This window comes from Nerophis ophidion, linkage group LG19, assembly GCF_033978795.1.
Source record: "Nerophis ophidion isolate RoL-2023_Sa linkage group LG19, RoL_Noph_v1.0, whole genome shotgun sequence".
Taxonomy (NCBI): Eukaryota; Metazoa; Chordata; class Actinopteri; order Syngnathiformes; family Syngnathidae; genus Nerophis; species Nerophis ophidion.
In genome coordinates, this window is record NC_084629.1 from 23,004,878 (window position 1) to 23,018,892 (window position 14,015).

The following is a 14,015-nucleotide window of genomic DNA, read 5'->3' on the forward strand; positions in this document are numbered from 1 at the left end:
GGCGGCGGGGGGTGTGGGTAGTGGAGGCGGCGATGACCAAGAAGAACGCGGAGTTGGAATATAATTACAACACTTTATGTACATTTTTATATAAATATTTATATTTATAAAATATTTACATATTTATATAATATGTAACTACAAGCTCCATTCACAGACAGAGTCCCATTACATTTATGAGCGGTTGAGTAAGTCAAAAGCCAAAAAAAAAATAAAAAATAAAAATGTTTTTTTTTATTATTATTATTTTTATTTTTATTTTATTTTATTTGGGGCGGCCGTACTTCTTTCGTGGCGGGCCGCAACAAATAAATGAATGTGTGGGAAACCCTGATTTTAAAAACCTGTGTATGACAAGTGATACTTGATATGTATTCAAACTAAGAAGACAAGAAAAAAAATCTGAAAACTAACTTGATCTACAGGGCGAATATTCCACCACCTGCGTGCCTTTCTTCAGGAAACACGTTCCTACTGGCTCTCGCTCCGAGACCCCAAAGGTGGACCACTGGTACAGAGGAGCGCAGGCCTGGACACATCAACAATTAGGTCATTTTCACAAAGACATTCCTTAACAGTGGCTATGGGACAGACGCACATTCCACAACATTTAATTGGTTAAATTCTTATATTTATAGGAATTCAGATGCATGTTAATGCATTGATAAACATTTATTAAAATAGTGTGGCCTAAGTGGAGGTCTGCATGGTTGTAGCTCAACATCCAATGGTTGATAGCATGTTTGTCCGCTTTTTTTGGACAACATACTAATTCACAACGCATCTACTGGTTGCAGCCAAGTAAACCACTCCTAAAACTGTTACTGTCTGCGTCGCTGCGCTTTACTAAAGAATAACATTCTTAAGTTGTTTTTTGTGTTAAATGGGGAAAAGTCAGCAAAAAAGCTGTGCTTCTACCAGAAAAAGTAAATATGAAAAAATATAGCAATTATGTGAGAAAAGTAATCTTCCCCAAAAAAATTTTTTACAGAAATTGTTGCAATCTTACATCATGAAAGCGGCAATATTAAAAGAAAAAGTCAGAATTTTTACAGACGAAAGTAGCAATTTCTAGTTAGTTAAGTTATAATTTCACAAGATGTTATTATTTGGAGAATAATCTGATTGTATGTTTTGCTTTAATAAATCATTAAAGCTGTTTAAAAACGCTTAACAGCTTTTTGTGTTTTGCATTTTTTACCCTCATTGTGGCCAAACTTGAACAAAACGTGAACTTAAAACCGAGGTGCGTTCCGAACTGTAATTATGTGGTGCTGGTGCACGCCTAAGGAACTTACCAGGATGTGCTCGCCATCAGATCGAACCGAGGCCCCGAACCACTGCTTGGACTTGAATTCCATCTGAACCCCATCTGCATTTTTCCTGTCGCCTGCAAAGATGTTCATATATTTAAAAATAAAGATGACCTTAAAAGGGAACATTATCACCAGACCTATGTAAGCGTCAATAATTACCTTGATGGTGCAGAAAAAAGACCATATATTTTTTTAACCGATTTCCGAACTCTAAATGGGTGAATTTTGGCGAATTAAACGCCTTTCTGTTTATCGCTCTGGAGGCGATGACGTCAGAATGTGACGTCGGCGAGGAAATACAGCCGCCATTTTCATTTTCATCACATTGTAAACATTGGGTGTCAGCTCTGTTATTTTCCGTTTTTTCGACTATTTTTTGGAACCTTGGAGACATTATGCCTCGTCGGTGTGTTGTCGGAGGGTGTAACAACACTAACAGGGAGGGATTCAAGTTGCACCACTGGCCCGAAGATGCGATGTCTGCGCCAGACCCCCATTGAATGTACCAAAGTGTCTCCACATTTTACCGGCGATGACAGACATGGCACAGAGATGTATGGATAACCTGCAGATGCATTTGCAACGATAAAGTCAACGAAATCACAAAGGTGAGTTTTGTTGATGTTTATGTATGTGCTAATCAGACATATTTGGTCGCGGCGTGACTGCCAGCTAATCGATCCTAACATGCTACGCTAATCGATGCTAACATGCTATTTACCGGCGGTGCTAAAGCAGACATGGCTTAGAGATGTATGGATAATCTGCAGATGCATTTGCAACTATATTACGTTTCCTTCCACCCACATTTAATGCGAAAAAAACACTTACAAATCGACGGACTCAAGTTGCTCCAGTGTCACAAGATGCGAAAGTCCTGATCGTTTGGTCCGCACATTTTACCGGTGATGCTAACGCAGCTATTCGGCCATGCTATGGCTATGAATAGTGTCAATAGCTATTTGCTCAATAATTCAATACTTTCATACTCCAACCATCCGTTTCAATACATGCGTAATTTGTTGAATGGCTTAAGCCGCTGAAATCCGAGTCTGAATCCGAGCTAATGTCGCTATATCTTGCTGTGGTATTCGCAATTTACATTGGCAGCACTGTATGACGTCACAGGGAAATGGATAGTCGCATCGCAAATAGCGAAAATCAGGCACTTTAAAGCTTTTTTTAGGGATATTGAGAGACCGGTAACATTTTGAAAAAAAACATCAAAAAATACAACAAGCCACTGGGAACTGATTTTTATTGTTTTTAACCCTTTTGAAATTGTGATAATGTTATGAAAGACATTAAGAAAGACATGACGAATGGATTTTTTTTTAATGCATTCTAAATATTGAATAAACATAAATAAAAGTCCCCTCACAGCGGAGCCAATGGCAGCTCCACTATTCCGCCCTTAAAACACAATAAACAACAATTGAAAAAGCGGCAACAATACCCAATTTACATTTCGTGACTTGAATATTAACCAAGTATTAGTGATAATGTTATTATATAGGCACTAAAGCAGACCAACTCTAGTGGCGATGTAATAATCACTTTACATCATCGAGTGGCCTGCTGTTTCCTCACTTCCTGTGAATTCATTGTAGATCATAAATCATGCATCTCACCTAGAAAGAAGATGGCTGAGGATATAATCCGAAAAGTTGGGGCAACACTAAATTGGCCCTAGTGTGTGAATGTGAGTGGGAATGTTGTTTGTCTATCTGTGTTGGCCCTGTGATGAGGTGGCGACTTGTCCAAGGTGTACCCCGCCTTACGCCTGATTTTAGCTGGGCCCTCGCGGCCCCAAAAAGGGATAAGCGGTAGAAAATGGATGGATGGGAAGTTGGGACACTTTGACCGCTGATTAGAACCTGGAACTGGCGAGAACGACACGAAAAACTAATAATAAAATAATAATCCATCCGTCGTCATCCTCTTTCAAAATGATTGTGAACGATAGGCCCAATTAAAAAAAAATGCAGTTCCCCTTTGACCTCGTGCCGTCAAACATATGGGCAGTTGTAAGCAAAATTCCCTGATAAGTCGACTCACACTTGCTGTTTTGTAGGATTTTTTTTCCTTTTTTGAAGGCCCAAAAAATACTGTTGAAGGCATATAAAAATTTACTTAACAGTTAATATACACAGTAATGATATGTTAAAAAGTAATATATGTTCATTGATTATATGTATATTTTTATCATTTAAATATAATTGTTCTTTTTCCAGTAATTAATGTTTTCAATTTATTTATTTTTTTCAATTAGCTGACTAATTATTGGTCTACAGCAGGGGTGCCCATTACGTCGATCGCGAGCTACCGGTCAACCGCGGAGGTTCTGTCAGTCGATGGACAGCCAGGCTTTTAAAAAAATAAACCTAAAAATTAGCGATCATCAAAGGTCTTGTGAGATGACGCTGGCTGCTGCGAGATCATTATTAAGAAAAAATGACGACCGAGAGGAAGGCGAGAAACCCTTTTTTTTTTTTTCCAACAGACTCTCGCGCCGAACCTTCCGTCAAAACTCTAAAGACCGACTGCACATTTCCTATCTTCACAATAAAAGCCCTGTGCACGCCAGCTTTCCGAGACCCTTATTTTGTTAGCGCATGTAGCATAAAGCAGTGCTTTTATTGTGAAGATAGGAAATGTGCAGTCGGTCTTTAGAGTTTTGACGGAAGATACGGCACGAGAGTCTGTTGAAATAAAAAGTGTTTCTCGGTCATTTTTTCTTAATAATGATCTCGCAGCAGCCAGCGTCATCTCACAAGACCTTCGGGTGCCGTGAATGTCAATCAAGCAAGCTACGGAATTTGCCGCCAATGTTTTTCTTGTAAAGTGTATGGAAGTTGGATAAATAAGATGCCAAAATCCAACCATTTTCATGTGGTATTGTACAAAAAGGAGGACTTTTTTTCTCCTCCATTCAAAAATTTGGACTTTATCATCACTACTGTCTGATTCCAATCAATGCAAGTCATCAGAATCAGGTAATACACCAACTTCTATTCTTGTCTTCATGAAAGAAAGACATCTATAGGTGTTACACATGCTTGTATTATCAATAAAACACATTTAACTTGTTAACAAAAACGTCTCTTTCATAAATAAATAAATATAAATGATATATATGAATGAGGTAGATCCCCTCGATTTGGTCAATTGAAAAGTAGGTCGCCTGCAGAAAAAGTGTGGGCAACCCTGGTCTACAGTATGTCTATCATTAGCTCAGACTTAAGTGTAGACATTTACTCACTGGCTCTTAACCCAGCATGAGACTTTGAACTGTTTAAAGTGTTTTTACCTTTTTAACTGCATTTTATCCAACAAACGGCTCTTAAAATAATTTTTATGTGCTCTTATATATATATATATATATATATATATATATATATATATATATATATATATATATATATATATGTGTGTGTGTGTACGTGTATTTTACCTCAGTTTTAAATTATATATTTTAGTCTGTCCTTTGCCCGTATTTCTCGGCTTTTTGTGTGTTTAGTTGTTTGTGGTGTACAGCCCTTTGTTTTTAAATCGTGGTTATTTTTAAAAGGCTACATTAATAAAGTTGGTATGGTATGTTAAAATAATTGTTGGCCCCTAGATGTCGTTAATTCTGTCATTGTTAATTTGTCGTTACAGTAGCAGTGCAGACAAAGTAGCAACAAAAAGGTCAAAGGGCATAAGGAAGACAATGAGAGAATGACACTTTTTTTTTCCCAAGCCACAAATGTGAAACCATTTGTCATTGGCCCATCATGCACCACGCCAACTCATCTAGGCAACTACTAGTTACAACGAGTCTGCACTAGTGGTGTGGCAAGATCTGATGCTCTCCTCTGTTTAAAGCACTCACATCCCAGATAATTCAGTTGTGTGTAGAAGCATTGAGTCATGAAGCTACAAAGGCTTTTATTGTAGAAAACACACACGCACACATTTATGGCATTTCAAACAGTGTAACCTGTTATTGCCATGTGACCCCTGCAACCACCACACAAAATTACATTGTTTGCCTTCCTTATATCAGGTCAAGTTTAATTAGATTTTTGCCAAATTGCTACTTTTAGAACGGTGCTGGTGCTTGAATGCCCGGCAGACAAATGTTCATTCTTTTGGAGTTCACTAACATTCCAGCATTTGTTCTGACACGAGGAGCTAGCGGCAGGCCCTTTCTGGACCAGGTAAGTGCCATGCTTTGCTGTTACCATTAGCATCCCGGGTCCACGGCAGGCAGACCAGTTGTCGTCTTCTTGACTTGTTTTGACAGTTAGCAACTGTTTGAAACCCTCGTTACAGAACTACAGGATTTAGAACAACAACAACAACAACAACCTTAATGTTTTGGCTCTAGTTTTGATTGCCACTTTGTATTCCATGCAGTGTTACCTAGCATAACAAAAGACTGAATCAGCAGTGCCTCCGCTGATTGCAGCAAAGTAGTGCATTTCAAACGCCACCAGATGTGTGCCCTCCTAAATTGAACCAAACTAAAGACTCAAGAGGCATCCAGCTAAAGATGTACCAATCGATAGCCTTCCGATACGTATCGGACGATTTTCCTGAAAAAGTATGTGATTGCCGATCCTCGAAGGCTGACACTATTTTTAATTCCTGGGCTGATAAAAGGCTAGAAGCTAATTATGCTTCCCCATACACAGTGTGGAGCCACTCCCCTAAGCTAATAATAATAATGACCTTAATTACATTAAGATATTTTTATTTTCTCTGAAAAAGTTCTTGTTTTTGTTCATGTTTACAAATTAAATCAATAATTCCTTGGACAAAGGAGAACTTTGAGATTAAAAAAAAAAACTACGAATTTGAAATAATAGTAGATCATAGTTTTTGTTTTTGTTATAGGAGTGTGAATCTTTGGGGACCTAACAATCCGATTCCGATTCCTGGGGTGACGATTTGATTCAAAAACATTTTCAATTCAAACTGATTCTTTCTATGAATTATTTGTAAGGGTGCACAAAAAAATATATATTTACATCCGAATCACAATTCTTATTCATCCCGATTCTAAATTGATTTTCAAAAATGTATTTGAAAAATATACATATTTCACAGTTTTTTTTTTTTTTATAAGAACACATTTTTTAAAATAAGTTTTTGGGGCATCTCTTTTCAAGCAGAAGGAGCTTGTCTAACTTGTAGCCTGTTTTGAAAACGTTTTATCATAACTATGATATAATACCAAATAATACATCGGAATCGTCATTTCAAAAATCGGAATCTGGTTGAATCTAGAGCTGAAACCATTACTTGAGTAACGAGTAATTACATTACAAAATATATTCGAGGAATTTTCGCTGCGTCAAGGCGTCGTTAAGTTTTTTTGTTTTTTTACGGCATTTTGCCTTGTTAAGGCCATGTCCACAGGAACACAGATACTTAATAAACGCATACTTATCTCTGCGTTTAGGCCTCTTGCAGATGCATACTTTTGTCCTTAAAAACGCAGACTTTTACAAACGCGGGCCAAAGTGAAGAGATACAACACTCTCCACTCAGCTGAGACTTGTGATGACGTCACGGTCGTACGCTGTCACTTCCAAACTCATCAACACTGCCTTGCTGCCTTTAAACACATTATAAGGGGACTTGATGTATGTTTGAACGTAAATATGCTGCTCTTTTACCGAAACATTAATAAAAAAGACACATCAAAACTCCTACACAGCACCCAGCAATGTCCCACCCACACAACCATCTGATTGGTTACATATATAGCGGTAACAGCCAATCAGCAGTGTATATTCAGAGCGGTAACAACCAATCAGCAGTGCGTATTCAGAGTGCATGTCGTCAGCACTTCGTCGAGCAGATAGGTGTTTGGCAGGTGAGCAGCAGATTCTCCCCAAATTATAATAAACACCTCCCAGTCAACGTTCTAGAAACAAACTGCAGCTCAGTTCGCTCGCAGTCCTGGCTTGAGGTGAAGGCTAATTAACTTTTAGCGTAACGTTAGCTCATTTTGCGGTGTGTGTGTTAGCTCATTGTGCTGTGTGTGTGTGTGTGTGTGTGTGTGTGTGTGTGTGTGTGTGTGCGCGCGCACGTGCGTGAGTGTGTAGGCTAGTGATATAATAATGTAACTGGATCATTAAGCCTACATGAACTCCACGGTGTTCAGAGATGAATAGTCTCTCCTATTGCTATTGTGCTATTTTTTCAGCTATAGTTACATTAATCATTAGTAACGTAGCAGCCTAGTTTGAATGGCAGGGTGCCTGCTATCACTTGTTGATAAAAATATAACATTTACATAATAAAAATCAACTACAGGGTTCCCAAATGCTGTAATAAATTAAGCATGATGAGTTGACTTTAAATTGTTTAATGTTGCACTTTTTATATGTAGAAAAAAGTTGTATTTAATCTGAGCAACAAGTTGAGGAAGTTTAATGTTGATTAACGTGTACATAATTATTATAGTGTTCCCAATATTAAAAGGATATATAGCCATTGTTTAAAAATTTGGTAAATAAATAACCAAAAAATTAATATTTTGTTGTTTTCTTACTGTACCGAAAATGAACCGAACCGTTACCTCTAAACTGAAGAACGCAACGAACCAAAATTTTTGTGTACCGTTACACCCCTAGTTTTACAGTAGCTAAATGAACACTTAGCGTCTAACAATCCCTGTGAACCCTTTCAGTCCGGTTTCAGGGCAAATTACTCTACGGAGACAGCCCTCTCAAAAATTACTAATGATCTATTGCTAATGATGGATTGTGATGCGTCAGATATGTTGCTGCTTCTTGATCTTAGCACTGCTTTCGATACGGTTGATCACAATATTTTATTAGAGCGTATCAAAACACGTATTGGTATGTCACACTTAGCCTTGTTTTGGTTTAACTCTTATCTTACTGACAGGATGCAGTGCGTCTCCCATAACAATGTGACAGCGGACTTTGTTAAGGAAACGTGTGGAGTTCCCCAGGGTTCGTTTTCTCGGCCCTGCACTCTGTAGCAACTACATGCTGCTGCTAGGTGACCTCATACGCAAATACGGTGTTAGCTTTCACTTTTATGCTGATGACACCCAACTCTACATGCCCCTAAAGCTGACCAACACACCAGATTGTAGTCAGCTGGAGGCTTGTCTTGATGAAATTAAACAATGTATGTCCGCTAACTTTTTGCAACTCAACGCCAAGAAAACGGAAATGTTGATTATCGGTCCTGCTCGACACCTAAATCTACTTAATAATACCATCTTCACAATTGACAAACAAACAATTACACAACGCGACTCGGTAAAGAATTTGGGCATTATCTTCGTTTGAGTCACACATTAAGAGTGTTACTAAAACGGCCTTCTTTCATCTCCGTAATATCGCTAAAATTCGCTCTATTTTGTCCACTAGCGACGCTAAGATCATTATTCATGCGTTCGTTATGTCTCGTCTCGATTACTGTAACGTATTATTTTCGTGTCTCCCTATGTATAGCATTAAACAATTACAGTTGGTACAAAATGCGGCTGCTTGACTTTTGACAAGAACAAGAAAGTTTGATCATATTACGCCTATACTGGCTCACCTGCACTGGCTTCCTGTGCACTTAAGATGTGACTTTAAGGTTTTTTTACTTACGTATAAAATACTACACGGTCTAGCTCCAGCCTATCTTGCCGATTGTATTGCACCTTATGTTCTGGCAAGAAATTTGCGTTCAAAGAACTCCGGCTTATTAGTGATTCCATGAGCCCAAAAAAAAGTCTGCGGGCTATAGAGCGTTTTCTATTCGGGCTCTAGTACTCTGGAATGCCCTCCGGGTAACAGTTCGAGATGCTACCTCAGTAGAAGCATTTAAGTCCCATCTTAAAACTCATTTGTATACTCTAGCCTTTAAATAGGCCCCCTTTTTAGACCAGTTTATCTGCCGTTTCTTTTCTTTTCTCCTCTGCCCCCGTCTCCCTTGTGGAGGGGGGTCGGGGGGGAAATAGATCCAGTGGCCATGGATGAAGTGCTGGCTGTCCAGAGTCGGGACCCAGGATGGACCGCTCGCCTGTGCATCGGTTGGGACATATCTGCGCTGCTGACCTGTCTCCGCTTGGAATGGTCTCCTGCTGGCTCCACTATTGACGGGACTCTCACTATTATGTTGGATCCACTGCGGACTGGACTCTCACTATTATGTTAGATCCACTATGGACTGGACTTTCACAATATCATGTTAGACCCGCTCGACATCCATTGCTTCCGGTCTTCCCTAGGGGTGGGGTGTTGCCCACATATGCGGTCCTCTCCAATGTTTCTCATAGTCATTGTCATCGACGTCCCACTGGGATGAGTTTTTCCTTGCCCTTATGTGGGTTCTGTACCATGGATGTCGTTGTGGCTTGTGCAGCCTTTTGAGACACTTGTTATTTAGGGGGATATATAAACATTGATTGATGATTGATTGATTGATTGATTGATTACACATGTACCATGTCACTATATCGATGATTAAATCCTTTATAATTTAACAAGAGTTTTGCAGCAATACATGCACGTCCGTGCACTTTATATTGGCATCTTTTTTTTTTTTAAACAAAAATATGATTTATTCGATTACCCGAGTAATTGATCGAGATATTCGATAGAATACTCGATTACTACAATATTCTAGTTCAATCGTTAAATGCCCAAAGATTTGCACCCCTATTATTTGGTGTAGTAATTATTATAATGAAAATTCTTTCAAAACAGGTCACGGGTTAGGAAAGCTCCTTCTGGTTACATGGAAATGGCCTAAAAACTTATTTTAAAAATGTGATTTTTATTTCAAAAAATATATATATATATTAATAATTAAAAAATATATATTTTACTAAAAAAAATTCTTAATCAATTTCTGAAAATTGTGTATTGATTTACAATAGGGATTTTTTGTGCACCTCTGTTAGTGGTGTATATTTGACTTTGTTCGTTCAAACAGTTGTATGTAATAAAATAAAACAAGGAACGAGTTTAAATATTGTGTTGATATTGTTAAACTGTCAATAGCGCTCACCATAAATACAGTGAAAAATGTACAGTAACTGAAATTAGATTTTCTTATTTAAACATGGATAGCAGGTCCATTCTATGTGTCATACTTGATAATTTCGCGATAATGCCATATTTTTGCTGAAAGGATTTAGTAGAGAACATCCACGATAAAGTTCGCAACTTTCAGTGTTAAGAGAAAAGCCCTGCCTCTACTGGAAGTCGCAGACGATGACGTCACAAGTGTGGGGGCTCCTCACAGATTCACATTGATTTTAATGGGAGCTTCCAACAAAAAGTGCTATTTGGACCGAGAAAACGACAATTTCCCCATTAATTTGAGCGAGGATGAAAGATTCCTGTTTGAGGATATTGATAGCGACGGACTAGAAAAAAAAAACAAAAAAAAACGCGATTGTATTGGGACGGATTCTGATGTTTTTAAACAAATTTACTATGATAATTCTGGGAAATCCCTTATTTTTCTATTGTGTTGCTAGTGTTTTAGTGAGTTTAATATTACCTGATAGTCGGAGATGTTGACGCGCAGTGCTTCAGGGGAGTCGACGGCAGCTATGGACGGCACAAGCGCAGCTTTTCTCCGGTGAGAAGTGACTTTTTAACCACAATTTTCTCACCGAAACCTGCTGGTTGACATTCTGTCGTGATTCATATTGGCTTGACCGCGCTCTGATCCATAGTATAGTTTCACCTCCAGGAATTTTAAACAAGGAATCACCGTGTTTGTGTGGCTAACGGCTAAAGCTTCCCAACTCCATCTTTCTACTGTGACTTCTCCAATATTAATTGAACAAATTGCAAACGATTCAGCAACACAGATCTCCAAAATAATGTGTAATTATGCCGTTAAAGCAGACGACTTTTAGTTGTGTGTGTGCGCAGCCCTCATACTTCCTAAAAACCTGTGACGTCTTGCGTACACGTCATCATTACACGGCGTTTTCAAGACGAAACTCCCGGGAAATTTAAAATTGCAATTTAGTAAACTAAAAAGGCCGTATTGGCATGTGTTGCAATGTTAATATTTCATCATTGATATATAAACTATCAGACTGAGTGGTGGGTAGTAGTGGGTTTCAGTAGGCCTTTAATACATGTAATCAGTGTGACGCATGGATGCTCGGTATTGGAATCGGCAGCAGAGAAACAGCAACTCAACCTGTCCGAGCCCGTCTAGAAGAGGTAGTAGAAAACTGCCAGTAAACAGAAAATTGCATTTTTTACCTGACGAGTCGAACTGTAGCTGCTGGCAGGGGGACGAGGTTTTCCAGGGGCAGCTGTACACGGCTCCTCTCTCCACGACGTCGCTCAAGGACGACGTGTTGGCCCGGGGCGCTCCAATCAGAACGTCTGACCTGTGCGGGCAAGAGCAGCACAACTAAGTGACAACTCGACTCAATTAGCTTGAGACACTCTCCATAATCTCCAACTTGAAAAGCAGTACAACCATTCTGCCATTTATACATACCTGAAGGGGAAAACATGGAATAGTAAAGGGAATTGTTGGTTTACAATGTTTTGTGGTTACATTGTTTGGCGGTTTGCTTCATAAATGTGAGGCTCATTTGAGAACTAGTTAGGCGCATGCAGAGCCGATTTTGTTCTTTGGAAGTAACTTTTAGTTGTTTTTAGAGCTGCCAAGTCAAGGAACCCCTCTTCTAATGGCAGTGCATCAAAAAAGGAAACCGATTAGTGACATGAAATAGGCCTGGGCTGATATACAGTTGGTCAAATAGGTCTCGGCGACATGGCTGAAAACTGTGTCATGATATAAGTCTTTTATATCGGTCGATATCGATAATTAGATTTTAAATGGCCTATCGAAAATAAACATCAACAGAAGAATATATTGACTGTAAAAAAAATGTTTTCAACTGTAACTTTCCTCTTAGCACAATCCCCTCCGCTATCAAGGTAGAAATGAAAGGACATATCAACACAAGCATGGAAAACACTCACTGTAAACAAAATAGTAAAATCACATTGAACACTTAACAATAACCTCTTAAAAAGAAGGTGAAAAAAGAAGTAATATGAAAGAAATGCTAAATAAAGTGTTACAAAATAGTGCAAAGTGTGAAATTGTAAAGAAATCTGAGGATAACTTTTTTCTGTCGGCTTAATGCCAGGAAAGTACAGTTGTGCTCTAAAGGGTGAGCGCGGCTTGGCAATTTTCCTCTCTCAGCAACACTAATTGTTATGCGTTGTTCTTTTAACAGAGAACGAATGCCTTTGTTCATGCAACCAACCTTGCTTGGCAACTTCCAGTTTTTCTTCCAACCGAGAAGAAAAATAAAAACTTTTTATTGAAATTTTTTTTTTTATGTGTATAACAAAATACATATACCGGTAGATATAATTTTATGGCCTGGCCCTACAGACGAACAAGCCAGTATGACAAATTTGTTGGACAGTGATGGCAAACAAAACACCTGACCCAATATTTCCAACTTGGGAAAAAAAACTGCACTTCAAATAGTACAATATTTGTTGAAAAACAATTTTTGCTAACTATTGCTAACAGGGATTGAGAGTCCATTTTATTTGTGTGTGTTTATTATTCAGGATAATCAAAACTTCTTGACCTTTCAATTACAAGGATGTGGGCACACTGAGAAAGAAGAGCAAAATTGAGGGGGGAGGGGGGTGTTGGGGTAAGGAACATTTTCATCAGCACAAAACGCTGCCACGCAAACGCGGAAACAGCATAAATTTAGGTATCGATCCAATGTCAAGTAGTTACACGGTCATAATTAAAGTTCTCCTGCGTTCAGTGACATATTTTCTGAGTTTATAAACAATAAAAAATGACAAGATCTTGCGATAATAAAAAATATAAATGTATATGTATCGACTATATACAGCTCTTGTACTTGGTATTGCCACAGTCTATATTTTTATCCATTCACCCTTTTGTTTACATTAACAAGTGCTAGGTTAATGTTAGCGGTTAGTAGGTTTGCGCAATATATCAACTTCATCAATATATTTGAGTTTTTTTTGTTGCAGACAATTTGAAAAGTAAAAAAGTCAAAGTTTATCTCATTTTCCTCCGGCATATACTTTTTGCCCCCATAAACTTTTGTAGTCCGTGTCCGCCCCTTTACTTCCTTAGCCGAGATTTGCAAAACATGGCTATCGCTAATGTCCGTAAGCTGTTCACTTCTAGGGATTACTTTTTCGCAGAACGGACACTGATATTGACAAAATAAACAATAATGTAATACAAAATTATGTCTGTCTGTAAATAAATAAATTAAAAATTTTTTTTTAAAAATTATGCTATCGAGAGCGAGACATTTACTCCAAAGAAAAGAAAAGTGTTGCAAGTGCTTTAGAATAGCGGCAACAGGCGTGGACAAGTGACTGCATGCTGCAGCGTTTATTAAAAGAAGGCAGCAGCACAACAAACGTATTCCAGCTTTTGAAACAGCATCAAGCGGAGTGGGGAAAGTGCTGATCTTTATGAGGCGAAGAAGACGCAACAACAACAAACTCCACCTGAGAAACAGCTTACTGTGTTGGAATCATTTACACAAGGTACCATGTTTGATGAGAAAGGAGAACAATGCACACGGCGATAACTAACGCAGCCAAACTGCACATCAAAACCGGACAGCCCTTACTTCTGCTAATTCTCGTGGAATCATACCACATTTTATCATCAATA

General features: G+C 38.5%; 1 protein-coding gene across 1 annotated transcript in view; it reads right to left on the reverse strand.

Annotated features, from left to right (window-relative positions):
- itgav (integrin, alpha V) overlaps positions 1-14,015 on the reverse strand; it is a 62,648-nt gene that overhangs the window by 38,720 nt on the left and 9,913 nt on the right. The window contains exons 2-4 of the mRNA XM_061879573.1: positions 11,570-11,700; positions 1,299-1,390; positions 415-529 (exon numbers count right to left, since the gene is read on the reverse strand). Coding sequence (XP_061735557.1) covers positions 415-529; positions 1,299-1,390; positions 11,570-11,700 — 338 coding nt within the window. The remainder of the gene's footprint in view (positions 1-414; positions 530-1,298; positions 1,391-11,569; positions 11,701-14,015) is intronic.